This window comes from Leucopleurus acutus (assembly GCF_964270905.1).
Source record: "Leucopleurus acutus genome assembly, chromosome: 20".
In the NCBI taxonomy this organism is placed as follows: domain Eukaryota; kingdom Metazoa; phylum Chordata; class Mammalia; order Artiodactyla; family Delphinidae; genus Leucopleurus; species Leucopleurus acutus.
Genome location: NC_139162.1, coordinates 55,345,518 through 55,366,057, shown reverse-complemented (window position 1 = coordinate 55,366,057; position 20,540 = coordinate 55,345,518). Strand labels below are relative to the sequence as shown.

The 20,540-nt window shown below is 60.0% G+C and overlaps 1 protein-coding gene across 2 annotated transcripts; it reads right to left on the bottom strand.

Moving 5' to 3' along the window:
• Positions 1-3: 3 nt before the first annotated feature.
• On the bottom strand, positions 4-16,867 carry CNOT3 (CCR4-NOT transcription complex subunit 3). 2 transcript variants are annotated; one of them, XM_082863513.1, is made up of 18 exons: positions 16,729-16,867; positions 11,564-11,638; positions 11,380-11,447; positions 11,038-11,112; positions 10,834-10,923; positions 10,495-10,623; positions 10,303-10,398; positions 8,891-9,113; positions 8,666-8,799; positions 8,135-8,191; positions 6,430-6,766; positions 6,229-6,352; positions 5,122-5,320; positions 3,168-3,267; positions 2,879-3,077; positions 2,546-2,678; positions 1,748-1,873; positions 4-397 (listed from the first exon to the last, which is right to left on the bottom strand). In XM_082863513.1, exons 2-18 carry the CDS (start codon positions 11,586-11,588, stop codon positions 299-301), a joined length of 2,214 nt encoding a protein of 737 aa, XP_082719639.1. In that variant the 5' UTR covers positions 11,589-11,638; positions 16,729-16,867; the 3' UTR covers positions 4-298. The 2 variants fall into 2 exon arrangements, with proteins under 2 accessions (XP_082719639.1, XP_082719640.1); XM_082863514.1 differs by having other exon boundaries at positions 8,891-9,110.
• Positions 16,868-20,540: the final 3,673 nt, after the last annotated feature.

The following is a 20,540-nucleotide window of genomic DNA, read 5'->3' as shown; positions in this document are numbered from 1 at the left end:
GAGGCCGCTGCTGCCAGCCGTCATATAAAACTATTTATTCATAAATATTTTCCAAAATGAAAATAGGTTTACCAAAAAAAGTCCCTCACTGGGGAGGGGAGGAGGGGGCAGCCCTCGCCCCCGGGCCCCCAGGGTGGGGCTGAGAGAAAGAGAAAGCCTCCCAGCCCCCTCCCTGCTTCCTGGGGGAGGGGGCTGCCCTATGGCCTGGGGCCTCCCCCCAGTCTTCCAGGGCAGGGCCCTCACCTGGGCAGGGGGATCAGCATGCGGGGGGAGGGAAGGGTGGAGGGAGGGGCCGGTGTCACTGGAGGTCCCGGTCCTCCAGGTAGCGGTACTCAAAGGTGAAGCCTTCCTTCTTCCGCTGGCCCCACTTCTCGTAGTCAAAGTAGATGTAGGTGCCCTGGCCGGGGGAGAAGGCGGTCAGTGAGTGGACGAGGTGGTCGGGGGAGCCGGCAGAGGGACAGGTCTTAGGGCCATGGAGGAGCCAGGCACCAGGCCAACTGCCCTGCATGCACACGCCATCTCACTCCACCCTCACAAGGCTCTTCTCAGGTGGGAAACGTTATCACTCCTGCTTCAGAGGAAGCAGAGGGAGGCGCAGGGAGGTCACATGCCAGAGCCGGGCCTCGACCCCGGGCACGTGTGCCAAACATCCTATTGCTTCTCTCGATGGCTTTGGCTTTCCAAGCACTGATCGAGTGCTGAGTACGTGATGTATGTCCTAGGGTTTAGTCTTCACAAAACCCCTGAGGCCATGGGACAGGCTTGGAGTCTACATACATCCAGGCACGCTGCCAGGACAGACGTTTTACTGGCAACAGCGGTGGTGTGGGAACTTCTGAAGGACTGATGCCTGGAAATACACTAACTTAGAGGATTACTTGGGACCAAACCGGGAGGGAACAGGATGTCTGTAGTTAGTGTCCAAGATGACACAGTGGGAATGGGGCCGGGTTCTGAATGAATGGTGGAAATGCTTCAAAGGACCTGAAGGAATGGAGGGGAGGAAGTTCCCTGAGGACAAGGCCCTTGTTCAGTGCTTGGCATCAGGTAAAGATCTGGTGGAAAAAAACCACTGTGGAACATACCAACTAAAAGTTGAAATAAAGTCCAGTACGCCCATGACACTACATAGCAGGCACCATTTAGTACTTACACGTTATTAACTCATTTAATCCTCATAACAACTGCATAAAGGTAGGTGCTGTTACCCCGTTTTTACAGATAAGGAAATAGAGACAGATGTTCAAGTGAATTGTCCACGGTCACCAGCTAGAGCTGGGTTCCAAACCAGGTAGTCTGGCTCCAGAGTGTTTTGCAAGTGGGAGGTCCCAATCAATCAATTACGAGAACAACAAAAGAGCTTCCCCATCCGTGTTTGCTGAGCCCCTCTGCTGGGTGCTGGGGACTGTCAAGGTCCCCGAGCAGTGCAGCCCATGGTCTTGGGTGGGAGACACCACATCCCCCCACCGTGCCAGAGGAGGGGCGGAGGCACAGGCTGTGTGTGTGCCTGGGGAAGGCTCCTCTGAGGAAGGACATGGAGGCTGGGACCTCTGGGGTGACCGCGAGCTGGCCAGTGAGGAAGGGGACAGTGTCCCAGGCAAGGCAGATGGCCTGAGGGACCGAGCTGGCTGAAGGTGGTGGCAAAGGGAGCGGGCAGCAGGGCTGCCAGTCTGCGTGTGGAGTGGGGACTCTACCCGGACTCAGCCAGCGGGACCAGAGTGGACAGGGCACAGGGAGGGGCCCTCACCTGCTCGAACTCGTCAGTGATGGTCTTGGGCTCCTCGTGCCTCTGGAACCACATCATGTACTTGGTGTGGAATCGCCATGACTGCTTCTTTAGGGCCTTGGCTGCCAAGTACTGTGCCTTAGTGCCCTGAGGAATGAAGCATGGAACGGGGGATCAGGGGGCCTCGCAACTGGGTGGGGGCCAGGTGGACGGGGCAGGGCGACAGGGCTGACCCCAGGCCCCGCCACAGACCGAGGTTGGGCCGGACAATCCAAGTACGGATGGGCTGGGGCACAAGACGTACCAATGCTGGTCAGGAGAAGGAAAATGAGACGGGAGGTGGAAATTGCTTTCAGAGAAGCTTTGAGAAGGAAGAGAAACTAATCGTGATGAGAGCTGAGAGGAGGCAGTTTAGAAACTTTCTCAAGGCTGGATGAGGGAGGGGGTCACTGGTGACACACTGGGTTACGCAGAGGTTGGACAGTTCCCTAGCGGGTCCCCAGGGAGGCCCGAGTACGTGCCAGCGAGCAGCGTGCTGGCACAGTGAGAGTTATCGGGACGGGCACTGTGGGGCTGGGCTCCCTGGGTGCTGCGCTAGACCAACCCAGCCCTCAGCCTCAACTGACCTGACACCTCAGCACTGGAGTGGGGACAGGGAGGGGTCTGGTTGGGGGGGGGGGCAGGACTGGGGGAGGGGGAGGGGGTGCGGTCCCGGTGGCCGCAGTGGGGCACCCACCTCACCCCTCCAGCCCGAGGGGGGACGGCGGCGGTGGCGGCGAAGCCGGGGGGCCCGAGGCTGCCCCGGGGGCCCTGCTGTACCTCCAGATAGTAGAAGATGAAGAAGAGCGTCTCGGTCGACAGCCGCTGGTAGAACTCCACAGTGTCCGAGTGCGGGGGCGGCATCTGGTGGTGGTAGGGGGGCGTCGGGCAGGGGTTCCGGGGGAGGTACTGCCTGTGGGGGGACAGGATGGTCAGTGCCGGTGCGCGGCAGCCCCCGGCCTCCCTGCCTTCTCTCCTCTCGTGGATCAAAGGGAGCGTCTCAGGCACCACATCACCCAGCATTACCACCTGAGTCCCTGTGTCCTGTGGGGAGCCCAGGTCAAGGCTCCCTCGGATTCAGGGGCCCCGCACCCACCCCACGTGGCCCCTCACCGGATGCGCTCAGAGTCTGAGGGGTGGGGCATGTGATGCCAGGCGGCCTCTTCCATGGCCTGCTGGTAGAGCTGCTCCTTGGTGAGGGGCACAGGCCCCAGGGGACACACACCCAGCGACAGCGGTATGTTCACCTCCGACAGCTGCAGGGCCGGCTGGGCCGAGGCCGGGGGAGCTGACGTGCTGCTCAGGATGATGTCTGCGGGGAGGGCAGAGGTGGGGCCGGCGAGCGGTGAGGCTGGTGCATCCGGCCCCTCCTGGACGGCCCGCCCCACCCCTGGAAGCTCACCTCGCTCAGTCAGGTGCAGCGTGGGGACGGGGTCCTCGATGCCGGAGCTGATGGCTGCCCGCTCCGCCATGGACTTCAAAGAGCTCAGAGGCTCAGGGGCCTGGGGAGGGAAGAGGTGCCTGGCCTGAGGTCCAGGGCCGAGGGCTGGCACTGGGTCCTCGTGGGCCCCGGCACCCTCGCCTGCTCCGGTGGGGCTTCAGCTAAGCCAAGGCCGTTAGTGTAAGAGCACGTCCACTGCAGCACCTAACAGCGGGGAGAAAACCTGGACACGACCAAGTGTCCACTGACAGAGGGGTGCCTAGCACGTGTGGACCCTGCTGTGCAGCCCCGTGACAGTAACACACCAGCGGAGAGCCCGCGCGCCACCGCCGTCACAGAACCGGCAGCAGCTCCCACTTGTCTGCACGCCTACACGCTGGGAGGAGCCCGCCCACTGCCGGCTGCCCCACGTGCGTCCCTAAGACCCCCTGCCCCTCTCCGCGGCCACCGGCCACCGCTGGCCACTGGCAGTTGCCTTCCACTCCTCTCGCCACCCCACTCCCCACGCCCTTCAGTCACCGAGGTCTCTCTTCCCTCGGAGGCACCTGCACTGCCGCCCCACACCGTCCTGGTCTCACAGGCCCCCGAGGGACCTTTCCAGCCATGTCTTTCTCTGTCATTTTTCTACTCAAAACCTTTCCACCACTCACCCAGTAATTAAAAAAAAAAAAATGTTGTGGACCTGTTTTGAGAATCTCAAGGCTCATTTCTTCCCCCAGAAAAATGCATACACTGAACTTCCTGTCCGTTGTATTTCTAAACTTTGGGTGCTCACTGGGAGCCAGAAACTCTCCTGAGAGCTTTATGAGGACTATTCCCAAGCATCCTATCATATTTGAGGAGTGACTGCAATTACTTTCACTTTCCAGATGAAGGCAGGTACAGGAGGCAATGCAGGGCTTGGACCCCGACAGTGGGGCCCTCCTCGCCCTGCCTCCTGCGGAAGTGAAGTTAAGACACACTGGCCCAGGGACTTCCCTGGCAGTCCAGGGGTTAGGATTCCACACTTTCACTGCAGAGGGCCTGGGTTCAATCCCTGGTCAGGGAACTAAGACCCTGCAAGAAGTGTGGTGCGGCCAAAAAAAAAAAAAAACCAAAATAAACCCCGAAACACACTGCCCCAGATGGTCACCTCACATCCTGCTGCTGCCCTTTCAGACTCTGGCCCTGCAGCCAGCCTGCACCCCGTTCCTCTCGCCTCCGCTGAACCCTGCTTCCCAGCCTTCTAACTACAGCTCTGGCAGCAGCCCCCCATAGAACTCCAGCCCGGGGGGGGGGGGGGGTGGGGCGCTTCTCCCTGTCAGCCCCGCCTGCCACTGTGACCCCACACAACCTGGCCCTGGTTCCACCTCACAAACGTTGCTGGGCTGCCTCCCCAGGTTAAGTCAGATACGCACGTGGGTCCACAGCACCCCGGCCCCCACCCCACCCAGACATGCGCGCCATACAGTCCCACTCTGCTCCCTGTACGGAAGGTGGGAAGTGGCTACATTTAGCCAGCACGAAGTGGCTCAGAGCAGACGTCAAGTGTTTTCTGGACTTAAATGTTTTTGTAGAAGGCAAGAGGGTGGTAAGCTCCGGATGGTGGGTCATGTGAAGTAATACGTCTTACAGGGAGAGTCGACCGAGGGCTGGAAGGAGGGCGATGACAGTGGACACCCGGGGAGCGAGCGAGCACAGTCAGGAGCAAGGAAAGCACCCAGAGGGACAGAGACCCCGGTGGGGGGGCAGAGAAGCCCGGAGATGATGTGAGCGCGCACGTGTGCCAGGCGAGAGAAGCCAGAGCGACACAGCGAGGGCTGGAGGTGGAGATGGCAGGTAGAGACCTGGAGCCAGGGGACAGCGACCATCTGCAGTGGAGACACAGGGCCAGGACAGAAAGGCTCGGGGCCCGCCGGGGATGTGCGGGGCCCACCTTGATCTCCGGGGCAGCGCTGAACTGTGGAGGTCCATTGAGCAGGGCGCCGGCTGCCTTGGCCTCACTGAAGCTGGGTGTCGGGGAGCTGGGAGGGTTCACAGGTAGTGGCACCAGGAGACTGGGTCCCCCCGAGTTGTTCCCTGAGCCTGGGGCCACGCCCCCAGCCCCCGTTGGGGCTGTCGCATTGGGTTCCTTCCTGGGGAGGGGTACAAAGGGTTGGAGGCTCAGAGGAGGGTCCCCAAAGGCGGGACGGACAAGAAGACTTGGGTGATCGGGGAAAGGAGTCAAAAAGGGAGAATGCACAGAACATGGGGCCAGCTGAGGGACGCAGACAGGAGAGAAGCTCTCTGGGCGAAGGGAGAACCCCACCCCTTGCCATCACTTCCCAGTAAAGAAGGGCTGCGGATGTGGGAACAAGCATTCTCAGGACGCTCCCAGAGACCACACGCCTAAACGTTCTCTAGGAAGCAGGTGGGACCACTTCTTACACGGAGTGGCCCGTGGAGAAAGGGGTGGGAAAGAGCCACACAACAGAGCAGCCCACCTAGAGCCCAGGGGTGAGGCACCCGGGGAGGAGGGAGGGAGGGAGGGAGGGATCCGGGGGGTCTTCCCCATTCCCACAGAGGACGCTGCGCTCTCTCTTGGGCCACTCTTCTGGGAAATGGTCTGACCTACGATCTGGAGAGGTGGCTGGGGAGAGGACGGACTGGGACCCTTCACTGTAAGAAGTGGACGCTGAGCCCCTGACGGAGTGAGGAAGGCCCTGGGGCAGGACACAGAAAAGGGAGGAGGCGGCAGGGCACGAGACTCCTGCAGGAAAGGGAGAGCCAGAGCGTTCCAACGGGTCCCCAGGGGGCTCTGAGAACAATCCCACTTAGGCGAGGAATGTTCTAGGGCAGAGCTGGGGGACACACGTATACGATACCCCAGCTGGGAAGAAGTCGGGACTCAGCACCTAAGCGGGTGGGAGAGAGCTCTGGGGGAAGTCCCCACTGGCAAGGGCAGGGCCCGGATCTGCACCATGTGGCAACCGTGTGGGCGGCCCCGTGCCTCCTCGTGCCAAAGGCTGCCTGTCCCCAGCCCTGCCCGAGGCCGGACACTCACGAGGTGCTGGGAGGTGGGTTGTGGGGGCCAGACGGGGGGCCCAGGGCCTGGCTGTTGGCACTGCTGCCCCCGCCGCTGCTGAGAGCCACCTCTGCCGGGCTGTCTGCCACTACTGAGCTGTAACCTGGGGGAAGGAAGAGGGGCTGAAAGGGGCCTGCGGCAGCCACCCCAGGACCCCCCACCCGGCCGCCTCCCACTTACTGGTGGCGCCGTTCTGCTTGCCTCCGCCTCCGCCTCCGCCTCCGCCGGGCTGCACGCTGGGGGGCCGGGGCTGCGCGGGGCTGGGCCCACTGGAAGCTGGCGGGGCCACAGCCTGGGCGTAGGGGGCGGGCGTGCCCGAGCTGTGGCTGGGAGCTGGGCTGGCCTTGGCGCCCAGGGCGCTTGGGGGTGCTGCCGGGGCAGGGGCCCCGTTGTTGCCAGGGGCGGTGCTCAGGGCAGAGGCGGCGGGCGGGGGGCCGGAGGGGTAGCTTGGCGGCACAGCTGGGGACTGAGGGTGCTGGCTGCTGTGGACAGGCTTGGAGCCGTTTTTGGCTGGAGACTGCAGGTGGGAGGGAGGAGAGGGTCAGGACACAGTGGGCCGCAGGTCTCGCCAGCCTCCCGCACACCCCTCCCCGGAACAAGGCTCCATCCTCGGTGCTGGCCTTGCTGCCCCTCCCTGGGGACCCAGATGACCCCCATTCGCCCTCATGGCTTCAACCTCCACCTTCATGCGCACAACACTCGTGCATTTCTAGCCTGCATCCAGCTTGCCGTGTCCTGCCTGGACATCCCCACGATGTCCCACAGGGATCTGAGACACCACTTGGGTGTAAGAGAAACCCATCCACCTGATGACAGGGCAGTAGTGGGAAACACATCAATGTCCTCAGTATGAGGTTAGCTGGACCCAGCCAGAAGTCCAAGGGGAGAAGAGAGGACAGCTGAAAATAGGATAGTAATTCTGAATGTCACTTAAAGGGTCCCAAAAGCAACTCAAGGGGCCGTTAATGACCAATACCCCACAAAGCACGTGGGGTAACGTGCGCCTGACAGCCCGCGGCTGAGCTGCTGACCACCCCTCTCAAGCCTACCCGGCAGCCGTCCTCGCCGCTTCCTGGACCCACCCTGAGGCCCCACGGGCACCTCACGCTCACTCCGCACCAAGCAGGACTTGCGATCAACTCCTTCCCGACACCACGCATGGTCACCCGGGTCCCACACCAGCCTCATCAACTCTGCCCTCAGGCTCTCCCTCGGGACCAGCCCTCCCACGAGCCCACAGAGGGGTTTCAGGCTCACTTTCCTCCTGCCTAAAGATAGCATTCCGGTGCAGCAGCATTTCCTAAAGTGTGCTGCTGCCCTGGGACACGTGAGCAGAATCCACAGGGTGCACTAAGGAGAAAAAACTCTCGGAGGCACTTCCCCTCTTGGAAACTTGTGATGTACACCATCTGCGCAGCCAAGGCCCAGAGCACGCCCAAGAAAAGAAACCTATGTGGTTTCTGACCTATCATTTCTGGGGCTTGCTGGGCCCTTTCAGAGCTGGTCCACCCGGTGTGGGCCCCCCAGCCCGACAATCTAAGGTCCTGCGCTCGCGGTCAGCCCAGTGGACCTGGCTGGGCTCACCTCTCCACACTTCCACGTCCACCACGACTGGCCTATGTCTCCTGTCGCTGCCCCACACGGGAATGTATCTTCCTCTAATGCCCAGGGCAGACGCCCTTCCCAAGAAGCATCTCCCAACCACAGCACCAGCCACGCACCTGTCTGCCTGCCCATCAGTACTGCAGGCCTCCCTCAGGGCAGCCTGACCCACCGCGTCCCCAAAGCCCAGCATGGGGGCCACACTCAGGCCTCAGTAAGCCTCTGGAAACCAGCGAAGGAGCGAGTGCTGGGCCCATCAACGTCCGACGCCCATCGGACCCACCTGGCTGATTTCACTATCCGTCGAGCGTCCCCTCTTCTTGTCATCTTCAGAGTTTTCCTGAGGTTTGAGAGGTGCAGTCAGAAACCTGTGTGTCTCTAGGGACCCGACAGAGACACCAATCTCCGAACCCCCGGATCTGAACCCAGCTGACCTACCTTCCAGACCCAGAGCTGTTCAAGCCCCTATGATCTTCATCTCACCGGGGAACCTACCTAAACCCTGCCCCTTAGGGTGCTTGTCTTCTGGGGGCCAGCACCACGTGCCAGGCTCTTAAGGGTCCAGGAACCTGCTCTCCTTCGAGTATCCAACCCTCCATCCCTTCCCAGGTGTCCAGTGCCCAGGCTCCTCGGCACCCCAGGCACCAGCCTCCCTCCTCCACACTCAGGACCCACGTGTGGCCCTAACCGCCCTACCGGCAATCTATAGCCCTTGGGGCCCAGACCCTGGATACCGAGGTTCCCCTCCTGCAGGACATTTCCTCAGCCCCCGGCCCCTGTGCCCTCTGTGGAGACTCAGACCCACAGGCCTCACCGTGGTGCAGTTGGCCGGGCTGGGCGGGATGGGCGAGCTGGAGGTGGTCGAAGTGGGCGTGCTGCTTGACTGGTTGAAGATCTCATCCTCCATGTGACTGTGGCTGGGCGGGGAGGTGGCGACCAGCGCCTGTGCTGTGGGGGCGTGGAGGCTGTATGAGCTGGTGGGGACGCCTTCCCCCAGGCCTCCACCGCCCTTCACCCGCAGGCCAAGCCCGGGCCTCACGAATGTCCTCGAGGTCCAGGTCGTCGTAGAGGAACTCGTTCTCCTCGAAGTCGGGGTCCTGGGACGAGTCCACGTAGTACTCGACGTCGTCCTTGATCTTGCGGATGGCGTCCACGAGGATGGAGTCATTGTCCAGCATGCGCAGGATGGTCTCCAGCATGCGCACGTGGTAGCGGTGCTTCTCAATGTGCCGCTTCAGGCCCTCGATCCGGTCCTGCTTCTGCTGGCGAGCCCAGGGCCAGGCTCAGGGGCTGCAGGGCCTGCCCTGCCCCTCCTGCCCCCACAGAACCCGTCCTCAGTCCCTGACCCTGGTGGAGACCCAGAGGCCCCACTCCAGCCCCTCCGGGGTCTGCCCGCCTTGACCCCTCAGGGATCCCGCAGCTCCTCCCACCCCGACATCCCTGGAAACTGCTGAAGGAGCCAGGGATCCCGGCGTCTCCCCTACAACGTGGCCCGATCTGCACCCCGCCTGACCGTCCAGCCCACCCACCAGCTCCGACCACCTTCTGGAATACAGGAGCACAGCCGCCCCTGTCTTGCTCTAACAGTAATAATGGCAATCCCCGTTTGGGGGAAGCTTGTTGTTTACAACTCTGAGCATCTGTCACCACCATGACCCCCACCCCCAACCACGTGTCCCTAAGAGGAAGCCCAGGTTCAGAGGCCTGTCTCCTAGGCTCCCTCCCAAGGCCCCACTCCCTTTAGGATTTGACATCCTAGCCCCAGTTCCAAATCCCTCCTGCCTGCAAGGACCTCCCTCCAAGCCCACGGTTCCAGACCCCTCAGTCTCAGACACCCAACTCTGGCACACCGCCGCCCCCAGCTTCCCGAAGAGCCAGCTCTCTGTCCCCCGTACTTCCTGGGTCAATACGCAGAGAGAGTCTGCAGCCCTAGGAACTCGGACCCTACAACCCTGGCTTTCTGGAATCTGGGTCCTGAGCCCTGACTTTGTCTCAGACCACTCTTCTCCTCAGCCTCAATGAGCCGCTCCTCCATGCCCCGCCTTGTCCACACCTGCTGTCCTCTCCTTAGGACCCGGGCCCTCTAGGTGCTGTGAGGCCGCAGCCACAGCTCCTCAACCTCCCCGCCCTGGGCGGCCCTCGGGTCTCACACTTACTCTGCGACCCAAGCAGAGCTCAGCATCTTCCCCCAAAGGGCTCCTCTTCTTGTCGGCTCCAATGTTTACCCAGACACCCAGGTGGGACCCTGGAGTCTGCCTCATCTGTTCCCTGCACGCCCCACCCTCCAGTCAGCTGCTAAGCCCTCCCCATCCCACCCCTTGACCCCCTAATCCTAGCTGCCAGCCCTGTCTGCCTCAGGAGCCCAGGCCCTGACTCCCGCAGCCCGGAAAGCCGGCCTCTCCTGATCGCCAGCCCATCTCTGTCCTCTGGGCACAGGGGCCCCCCACTCACATCCTTGTCGCCCTTCTTCTTGCGTGTTTGCACCGACAGTGACTCCACTTCACTCTCAAACTGGTCCACCTGCATGTTTAGGGTGTCGATGGTATTCTGAGGGTGGGAGGGGAAAGGCAAGCGGTCAGCCAGAGTCCTCTCATACAGCCAGGGTCCGGGCCCCAGGTCCCCTCCTCCTCTACCCTGACTCACCGTGAGCCACTGGCCGACCTCCTCCTTTTCCTTCTGGGCAGGGTCCACCTTCTGTGCCAGGCCCAGGCCCTCCTTGCTATAGGCTTTGGTCTTGGTCTCTCGCTCCACAACTTTGAACCGTTCCATTTGCTGTGGAGAGCAGAGTTGGAAGGGGGATCCCAAAGGTGGGAGAGCAGCTGACTCAGGGCCACTGGACACTCAAACCGGAGCCCCACTCTCAGGTTCCCAGCCCTTTGCCTCCCACCTTCCCCAGGTACAGAGACCTCACTCTTCTCAGGACCTCTGGGGACCCAGGAATCCGACCACCCACCTCTCAGGTAGCAGACTCTGGGCTCCTACCGTCTCAATGAGCTTGCGGTTGTCTATAAGCTGCCTCTTGTCCTTGATCTCATTGGATGCGACCCAAGTCTTGATCTGGTCCCTCAGCCGCTGGAGGTGGGAACAGCAGGACACTCAGGACCCGGGCGCCGAGGCCCCCGCCCCCTCCTCTCCCTGTTCCCCCCGCCCTCAGGACACAGGAGTCCGGGCCCCCAGCCCCCTCACTTGAAGCTTCTTAATCTCCTTCTTTAGATCAGCCTCATACTTTTCTTTCTGGTTCGCGTTGGCTGCATTGTGGAGCTGAGGGATGGAGAGAATCCAGGAGTTTGTGTGGTGCTGGCTGCCCTACTGCCCACTCCAGTGGTAAAACTCCAGTCTCTCTCTGCGGGCTGGGGACTCTGGGGACAACCCCCCCAGGACCAATCCATCTCAGAGCTGCTTCTCTGAGGTCCTTGGCACCTGGACATGCAGGCCCTCTCCCTGGTTGACACTCAGGAACTCCTCAACTTTGTTCTGTTCTCTCCTCCCTAGAGACCCACCCAGATTTTTAGGGGCCAGCCCCTGTACCTTCTGCCAAATATCTTCAAACTGCTCCACGCCCTCGGACACCTTCTTGAGGCAGCGATCAATCTCACCTGGCCAGGGAGGAAGGCAGGCTGTTAGCATCCTGCCAAGGCAGCAGGGATCCAAAGAGGAGTTCCGAGGAGAGTGAGCACGTGGCCACACAGGCAGCAGGCAGTGGACCTAGTACCTTGGAGTTTGCGCTTGTCCGCCATCTTCCCTGCCCTACAGACGCACTCTCTTCATACTCTCTTGGAGAAGGACGCTGCTGGGAGAGATTGGGAAGGAATACACATTTACTCCCTGGCTGGTCCAAACCCAGAGACATGAACGAGGTTGGGCATAGGGTGCATGGGATGGAAAGGGGAAGATGCATTTACTATCTGATGACAGAGACTGGGCCCAGTTCTCCTTTTGCTGCCTTGACTGCCCAGCACAGGGTCTGGTCCAGAAAAGGACTCTGGAAGTTTGCTGAAAGAAGGAAATAGATATACTTTTTGGGACTTCCCTGGTGGCACAGTGGTTGAGAACCCACCTGCCAATGCAGGGGACACGGGTTCGAGCCCTGGTCCAGGAAGATCCCACATGCCGCAGAGCAACTAAGCCCGTGCGCCACAACTACTGAGCCTGCACTCTAGAGCCCACGTGCCTAGAGCCCGTGCTCCGCAACAAGAGAAGCCACCGCAGTGAGAAGCCCGCGCACTGAAATGAAGAGTAACCCCTGCTCGCCACAACTAGAGAAAAAGCCCGCGTGCAGCAAGGAAGACCCACCACGGCCAAAAATAAATAAATACATAAATAAACAAATAAGATATACTTTTTGTGTGCCTCTGACCCAGGAAGTGGAAAACTCCTAGAGCATGGAGCACTTTCTCCCCAGATGATACTCAAAAGGATTTTTTAGAGCAGAAAAATGTCATGCAGCACACAGCTGCCTGCTAGGGACAAAGGCCTTAGACCTGGAGACCACAATTCCCATAGAGAAGTCAAGCACACAGGTGACCAGAATCCTAACACAGGGAGAGGTTACTCCTCAGACAAGTCAGGAGACAAAGAATTTTGCATCCCATGGAGAAGGGCATGATACCATTTATATGTGTATCAGTTGTAAGGAACAAAGGGGAAGTGCAGTGGGGGGACACGGAAGATGCCTACAACTGTGAAAGCTAAACCCACCCACACAGACATGGCTGGATCCCAAGTAGAAGAGGGCTTTAGACCTCTGACAAGTTTATTCCAGAGAGGGATCCTTAAACCAAAGGAGATAATACTCCTAACCCAAAGAGGGTAATACCAAAAAGGGTTACAGGTTTGGGGGCAGAACGCATCACTCGAGAGAAGAGCAGGAGAAGAGAGAACTCTTACGAAGATGAGAGGATGAAAGGGAACCTGAACTGGGAGGGAGCTATCGGCACACACGAAGGAATTGCATGTCAAGTGCACTACTGGTAATGTAGACTCAGGGAAACATAAACCCTCAGACAAGCACCCAATACTTAGAGACACTTCCATCCTAAAGGAAGTTACATGCAACCCAGAGGGGACTGAGGTCAAAGGGCAGTCACCAGAAGCTTTCGCCAGGGCCCGACACCAAGACCAGGAGAGATGGGGAGCCTTGGGGAGGAAGAGCTATGCCTGTGCTGCAGGAGGTCCCCACTCCCAGCGAGGGGGCCTCTACTGAAAAGCATGGCTTCCTGAGACCTGGGGAGTGCCCACTCAACAGGCCTAAGGCAGGGTGCCCCAGAGCAGCCCCAACTGCCCAGGCAGAAAGAGCCCTACACGGAGGACTCAGAGCCTTAACCCAGAGGGAAGTCACAGCAAGAGGGCCCCCACCCACTGGGAAGGGAACGCAAAGAAGAGTCCGGCCCAACAGAACCTTCCACAGTGACAGAAACGTTCTGTATCTGTGCCACTGAACGCTCGACAGCTCCAAACGTGGCTAGTGCAACACAGAATGGAATGAAAAATTTTTCTGCTAACTAGTTAAAATTTAAATCACACGTGGCTAGCAACTACCGGTGGCACAGGGTATCAGAGAGCACGCCTTAGAACCAGAACCCCACGTGACGGGGCTGGCCCTCAACCTCAGAGCAGCGTCCTCCACAGGGACCCACTTGCATGACGGCAGACCTCTGACTTGGGGGAGCGTGGATCTCCCCCGTAAAGGAGCAAGAGGAATGGCAGCACCCTTGGCCCAGGGCTGGCTGACATGCCAAGGTGGGGCGCAATCCCAACACGGGAAGTTCCAGCTCCAGGAAGGCGAAGCCGCCAGAACAAGGATTCAGGAGAGGGCTGCACAGAAGGGACTCAGACTGAGGCGGGGCAAGAGCCTCTGGCCCGGGAGCCCGCGCAGGGCCTGGCCACACCGAGGTGCGCGGGAGGGTGTCTGCTCCAGCACCCCGACGCCGAAAAGCCTTACTGCCCAGGGCTGGGGGTGGGCACAGGGAGCTCAGACAGGCGCTTACACTCCCGGCCTCTGTCCCAGGAGCCCAATGCTGGGGCACGGCCGGGTGGTCCAGCCCAAAGGGACAGGACGCCCAGTTTACACCCCTGAACAAGGCACTGCGCGCTTTAGGGAGGGGAGGCTTTCTCCAGGTCCCCACACTGAGTGGGCTGGGACACCCAGCCCAGCTGAGGAGTTGATACCCTGCAGAGGGGGCAACAGACGGTGGCAGCAGGACGTCCTGAAGGAGTCGGAAGCAAGGTGCCAAGGGAACAAGAGCCCCAGCCAGGAGAGTGGGGTTTCAGACAGAACCTCAAAGTGGGCAACAGCTGAGACCGGGAGACCTGCCCCGAGGAAGGCAGCTCCTCCAGAGAAGGGCAAGTACGCCAGGCTCTCCACAGAAAAACCCCACAGCAAAAGGGTGCCTGTACCTTAGATCCCCAGCAAAGGACCAGAAAGGAAGCTGGGGCCTGAGTCCTGAAGTGGAGATGCCCCCACAGAAGAGTCCCATGCTTAGAGGGCTGGGAGCCCCAGCGCTCTGGGAGGGTCCACCAAGATGCTCCAGGGAAGGTAACCATGGCAGGCCCACTCTGAGACAGGCAGGCATCTCAGGGAGAGGACCTGGTGTCCTCACCGCATGGAGTCTCAAACGGCACCGAGGAATCTGGGAACCTTGGCCCCGGAGACTTAACCAAAAGACTCTGTCCGAGAAGGCACATCCCCACGAGTAAGGAGCCTACACTGAGCGGGTGGGTAGGGTGAGCCGTGTGCCAGACCCACAAGAGCCAACACCATAAAGTGAGGGGCTGAAAGTAACAAAGAGCCCCCAACGGCACCCCAGGGGAGACGACACTGCCACACGGAGCGGCCTGGTGAGGAGTGGGGCAGGAGGAGCAGAAAGCTTAGTCCTGGGGAACCAAGCCAAGCGGTCCCCGATCCTGGGGCTGTCACGTGCCGATACACAGCAGCCGTGTACCGTGGGAGAGGAGATCGGGCCTGCTGGGAAGTGACTCTGGAAGGCCATCCTGAACTTGGGAGGCTGCTGACGCTGTCACACAGAGATCTGAGAGGCCGGAAGGTGGATGTATTAGGTCCTGGGGCGGAGGGAGTTATCTCCCCACGCGAGGCCCAGTACCAAGGGTGGGGGACTGGAAATCCCACCTTGGAAAGGTTACACCAGAGGAATCTTTAGTCCTGGGGAAGGTGACAACAGTGGGGTCGCCCCTCAAGTCTCGGGGATCTCACACCCCCACGTCAAGGAACCTGTGCCTCAGGAGAGGGCAGAAGCCTAGTCCCACCCAGTGGGACATCACAAGCAGGGGCTGAAGCATTAGCCCTGGGCACCAACACCTGAGAGGGTCCTTAGTCCCACAGGAGGGGACACACAGAAAGGCAGAGACACCTCAAATCCAAGAGTGGCCAATACAGGCAGGAACCTTACCCCTGGAGGAGGCAACACTGAGAGGCTCCTCGTCTTGGAAAAAGGCACCACTCCAGCCCCAAAACCCCACACCTCACAGTACAAGAACCTCAAATCTAAGAAGTCTCACACTCCTAGGGGGTTCTAGCAGGGTGGGCATGGGTAGGGATGAGCCCTGGTTCTACGACTGTTACACCAAGAGGGTTCTCTAGTGCCGGGAAGCTCACACACCCACAATGAGGAGCCCTAGAGGAGCACCGAGGGGGTGGGATCCTTGACCCCTGGAAAGACGATACCCCAGTGGAGGAACTGATGTGAATGCAGATAGAAGCCTCAGACTGAGGGAAGCGACAGCCTACACGCTGAGGGCAGTGGAGGAAGGTGTCAAAAAAAACAGTACCGAAAGGACAGAAGCATCAACCCCGGGGGGAGGTGACAGCCCCTGAGCTAACAGGCAGGTCCTGCTTAGACACAGGGGTGCTGGCGCTGCCCACAACAGGAGATCATTAACAACGTGGAGAAAGCAGGAACCTGGGAGGTACCACCAAGAGAGAACCAGGTCCCTGAGACCCAGGGGAGCTCAAGAGCCCCACCAAAAGGACCCCGAGGCGGGAGTGACATCGAGAGGAAGCCCACACCGGGAGGGAGGTGGGCAGAGTCTGGATTCAGGCAGAGCTCACAACCAACAAGCCAGAGCTCACATCCAACAAGCCAGAGACCGATACCCAGACCCAAGAAGTAAGAGCGCAGGCCTGAGCGGGTGACGCCGAGAACAATCCTGACTCTCCAAGGAGTAAGGCCTGGGCTGTGGGATGCGGAAGCCTTAGACCTGGGGAACTTTTCACTACAGAGGCGTAAACTTGGGCTGAGGCTCCAACTCCTGGAGGTGGCATCTTCACTCCAGGGGAGTTCATCCCCCCCATCCCCAAAGAGGAGAGTAGCGCCCACGGTGGGAGGGGAGCGGAGAGAGGAGCGCTGGCCCCGGGAAGGCTGACCCCCTCTCGCCACGGGGGTCCTCAACCAGGGGACTCGCAGCCCCACAACCCACGCGGAGGGGGCAGCCTCGCCCGGAGACCGCTCCCCAGCACAGGGGCTGCTGCCGAGGGGGGCAGGCACCTGAGCCCCGAGAGGGCGGGCACCTGCGGCCAAGGCGCCTCCATCCTTCCAGCTCCTCCCGACGCGGAGAGGGGCGGGCACCTCGCACCCTCACACCCCACGGGGGCTCGACGCGGACGCCGCGCGGGGCCGGGGTCGCGGGAGGACCCCCGGGCGCCGCCGAGGGGCGTGGAGGAGGGAGCGGGGGCGGGGGAGCCGCGCACCGCCGGGCCGACGGCGAGCGCCGGGGCCGCGCGGTGGCGGGGGCGCCGCGCCGGGGGCGGCCATATCGCGACAGGCGGCGGGGTCGCAGGGGCGGGAGGCGGCGGGGAAGGCGGCCGACGGCGCCGGGGGAGGAGGGGAAGGGGTCCGGCCCAGTCGAGCCTGACGCTCTCACCACAGGAGCTGGCGCCGCCGCTGAGGAGCGTATCGCGACAGGCGGGGGAGGCGAGCGCCCGCCGCCTTTTTCTCGCGCCCCGGGCCCGGGCGCTATCGCGATAGCGGCGCGAAGCGGAAGTGGGGTGGGGGGAAGTGGGCCCGGGGTTGTTCTGACGACGGGGGTCGGGGCTCAAGGGAGGCCGCGGCGTCTGCCGATGGCTCCGCGGAAGCTGACCGGGCCCGGTCCAAGATGGCGGCGGCGGAGGAGGCCTCCCCTCCTCTCTTCTCGTCTCTGGCGCCGACCCGCCCCCGAGCCCCGAATATAGGCCTGTCATTGCTCCGGCCGCACGTCGCTCTTGCCCCTCGGACGCGCTCTATTGGTTCTTGGCGGGGATGCGGCCGGCCCCCTCTCTCCGATCGGACAATCTCTCCAAGGCGCGGCGTTCGATTGGCCTCCTGCGCGGGCTGCTAGGATTGGCTCAGGTTTTCTTCCCCGCTCCTCCGCCTCCTCCCGCCTCGGGGCACAACACGCCAGCGCGAGGACTCGTGCGTCAATCCAGAGACCTGTGTCGTGCTGATTGGATACACCCGCCCCCTTTCTCTTAAACCAATTGGTCGGAGGGAGGAGCTAGGCTGATCAGGGGCGGGAAGTCTTCCGTCAAGTTTGGAGCCGTTTTCAATTGGCCGTGGGGGGGGGGGCATTCTGCCCTGAAGTCATTGGCTGGTCCAGGAAGTGGGTGGGGAAAGCGAAGGAAGGCATGGAGAGTGGGCGATAGAGGCCGCGTACCTAACGGGAGAAAGACAGGTGCCTTCAAAGCGGGGGCCGGGCTGAAGTCATCTGCCAATGAAGACAGCCCCTGGGCTGGTAGGGGGGAGCCGGGAAAGAGGGTCCAGCCCTCTTCTTCGTTGGCCCTGTTATCGTTCCTCCCAGAGTGTCCAATAGTTTGGCGAGTGGGCGGTAACCGCTCCTAAGGCGTGTGAAACGGGGCGTAGCAGGCAGGCTTGGAACCTGGGAGCATCCTTCCACCTCCCTTGGGTCCTGGCCGGGCAGGCCGGTCCCTGTCTGTGAGCTGCACAGTCTTCAAGTGCCTGTATTTGGCATATCTTTGAGACACAGAGGAAGGGAGAAAAGGAAGGAAGCAGGAGACGATGCCCCAAGTCACTGGCATCACGCATAGCTGAATTGGTTGGGAAGCGCCATGGAGGCATGGAGTATTTGTCCTGCTTCTGTGTGGTTACATGACCGTGGGACAGTAATTCTCCTCTGCACCTCCATTTCCCTGGTGTTGTGAGGACGCCGCAGAAGGTACAGATGAGAGTCCCTGTTCCCCTCCCACGGCTGCCTCCTAACACCTACTGGTCCTTCAGATCTCAGCTCAGTGGTCTTTTCTAGCGGGAAAACTTCCCTGACCTCCCGTGCTGAGTGCTCACGTGAGCCCTGTTCATTCGGATTTATTTTTGCACGTATACTGTCATTTTCTTAATTATTTGAATCTCCCCCTCCGGATTTTTGCATCCCCAGCGCTTAGCAGCAAGAAGCACTCAGTAACCGTTTGCTGAATGAGTACCTGGATGAACACGGGGAATGACTTGTGGTTAAAACTTGCTAGGCACTGGTGCTCTGGCAAACCAGGAGGCATTTGCCCTGGGTCGCACAGTCAAGATGAAGTCATTTCTGCCCATCTCCTCTAGGTGGAGGAAAGTAAGATAAATCCAAGGGAAATACAAGTGAGAACTGCATCAGAATCGCCTGTGGCAAGGCAGGCAATGCTTGTAAAAACGCAGTGCTCTTAGGCCCACACAGATCTGGGAAGTGAAGCCTAGGGATCTGTATTTTTACAAACTTCCTGGGTGATCATTAGAGGTCTTTTGTGGTTTTTTTTTCAATATTTATTTATTTATTTGGTTGCACCAGGTCTTAGTTGCGGCAGGCGGTCTCCTTAGTTGCGGCTCGCCAGCTGCTGAGTTGTGGCATGTGAACTCTTAGTTGCGGCATGCACGTGGGATCTAGTTCCCTGACAAGGGATCGAACTCAGGCCCCCTGCATTGGGAGTGTGGAGTCTTAACCACTGCACCACCAGGGAAGTTCCTCGTTAGAGTGTAAGAAATATTGATCCAGAAGACCCTTGTTATTTAAAGTGTGGTCCCTGTTGTAAATCAACTACTTCCCCTAAAACAAACAAACAAAAACAACAAAGTGTGGTCCCTGGATGGAGCAGGGCCTTTGAGGTTTCTCAGGAATCACCTGGGGATTTGTCAAATGCAGATTCTGACTCAGGAGGTCCCAGATCCTGCTTTTCTAACAGATTACCAGGCAGTGCTGCCAGTCCACACTTTGAGTAGCAAGGGTCCAGAGCAGTGGTTCTCAAATTTGACTGCATGTGTGAATCACCTGGGGGCTTAAAAAAAATCCAGATACCCAGGCCTTGCCCTAGACTGATTAAATAAGGGTTTCTCAGGATGGGAACCAGACATTAGTAATGCAAATTCTTGAGATGATTCCAACATGCCACTAATCTGATAAGAGGATTTTCTAGAGCAGTGGTTTTCAAAGTGTGGTCCCTGCATCAGCAGCATAAACACCACCTGCGAAGTTGTTAGAAAGTCACGTTTTTGAGCCCCACCGTAGACCAACTGAATCGGAAACCTGGGCCCTGTAACCCGTTTTAACAGTCCTTCCAGGCAATTCTGAGGCATATGAAACTTGGAGAAACTCTAAGAGTATTCGGGACTGCAGGGCCAGGTGACTCAGATTCCTTCTTGAGATTCTTCACACCTCCTTGCCCCCTCCACCGTTCGATTCAGTCTGGCCAGGGGAGATGGGGACTCTGAAGAGCTGTGGACAGACGGCCCTTCCCTGGCACCCCCAGAGACAGAGATCAGCAAAGGTCATCACTTTTAAGCAAGGCTGATCTAAAGGTCAGGGATAAATCTGGGGAAACAGTTATGTGACCTGGAGTAATCTGGCCTTTGGAAAGAACCTCCCCGGTGTGCAGACTCTTTCATGTGAGGGAGGGGAGAGATTCAGAGAGGGCCTCTGAGGTCCAGAGACAGAGCCCTGGGCTGCGGGAGGGACTGGGGACCGGAGACACACACAGAGCCCCTAGTGGTGATGGGGGAGTCCCAGAGAGAGGAACAGAAAGAGAGAGATCTCAGATAGGACCCAGTGAGGCAGAAAGAGACCCAGGGAGAAAGCTCGAGCTAGAGAGGCATCACTCCCCCGGGGCTGGTCCTCCTGGGTAATTAAGAGAAGTGCTGACCGTTCAGGTAAGTGAGCAGCTGTGAAGCCCATCTCCCAGCATGGGGTAGGCTACCCCTGGCGGCACGGTGCTCTCTTTACCAGGCAGGAACTTTCATAGCACTGAGTCCCTGCCAGGGCTGGGCACCTGTCTGCTCCACCCTGCCGGGGCTTGGCACACCAGGGTGGGAGGGGGAGTCCTCAGCAAACACTGGAGAGAATAACAAAAGTGCCCAGTCGTGGGGCCCTGACGGTGAGCCCAGTGCTAAGTGCTTCCTGGGCATCTTTTACGTCCTCACAGGTGCGCCTGGTGGTTGAAGTGTGGAGGCTTGGAAGGCGGCAGAGGCCAACTGCATGAGATGCCACGACCACCCAGGGCGGCCTGCATTGAAAGCTGGGGCGTCAGAATGACCGGGGTTCTCTAAGGGGCCTGGAGATGGAGAGGGCTCTTCTCTTCCCGGGACTGCACGATGAGGAAGTGACAGGCCCGGGGTTGGATCCAGATTCCAGGGAGCCCAAGCTCTGTCCCCCCAAACCCCGAAGCTCCTCAAATCGCCCGGGTGTTCGACAAACGATCACTCGCCAAGGACAGA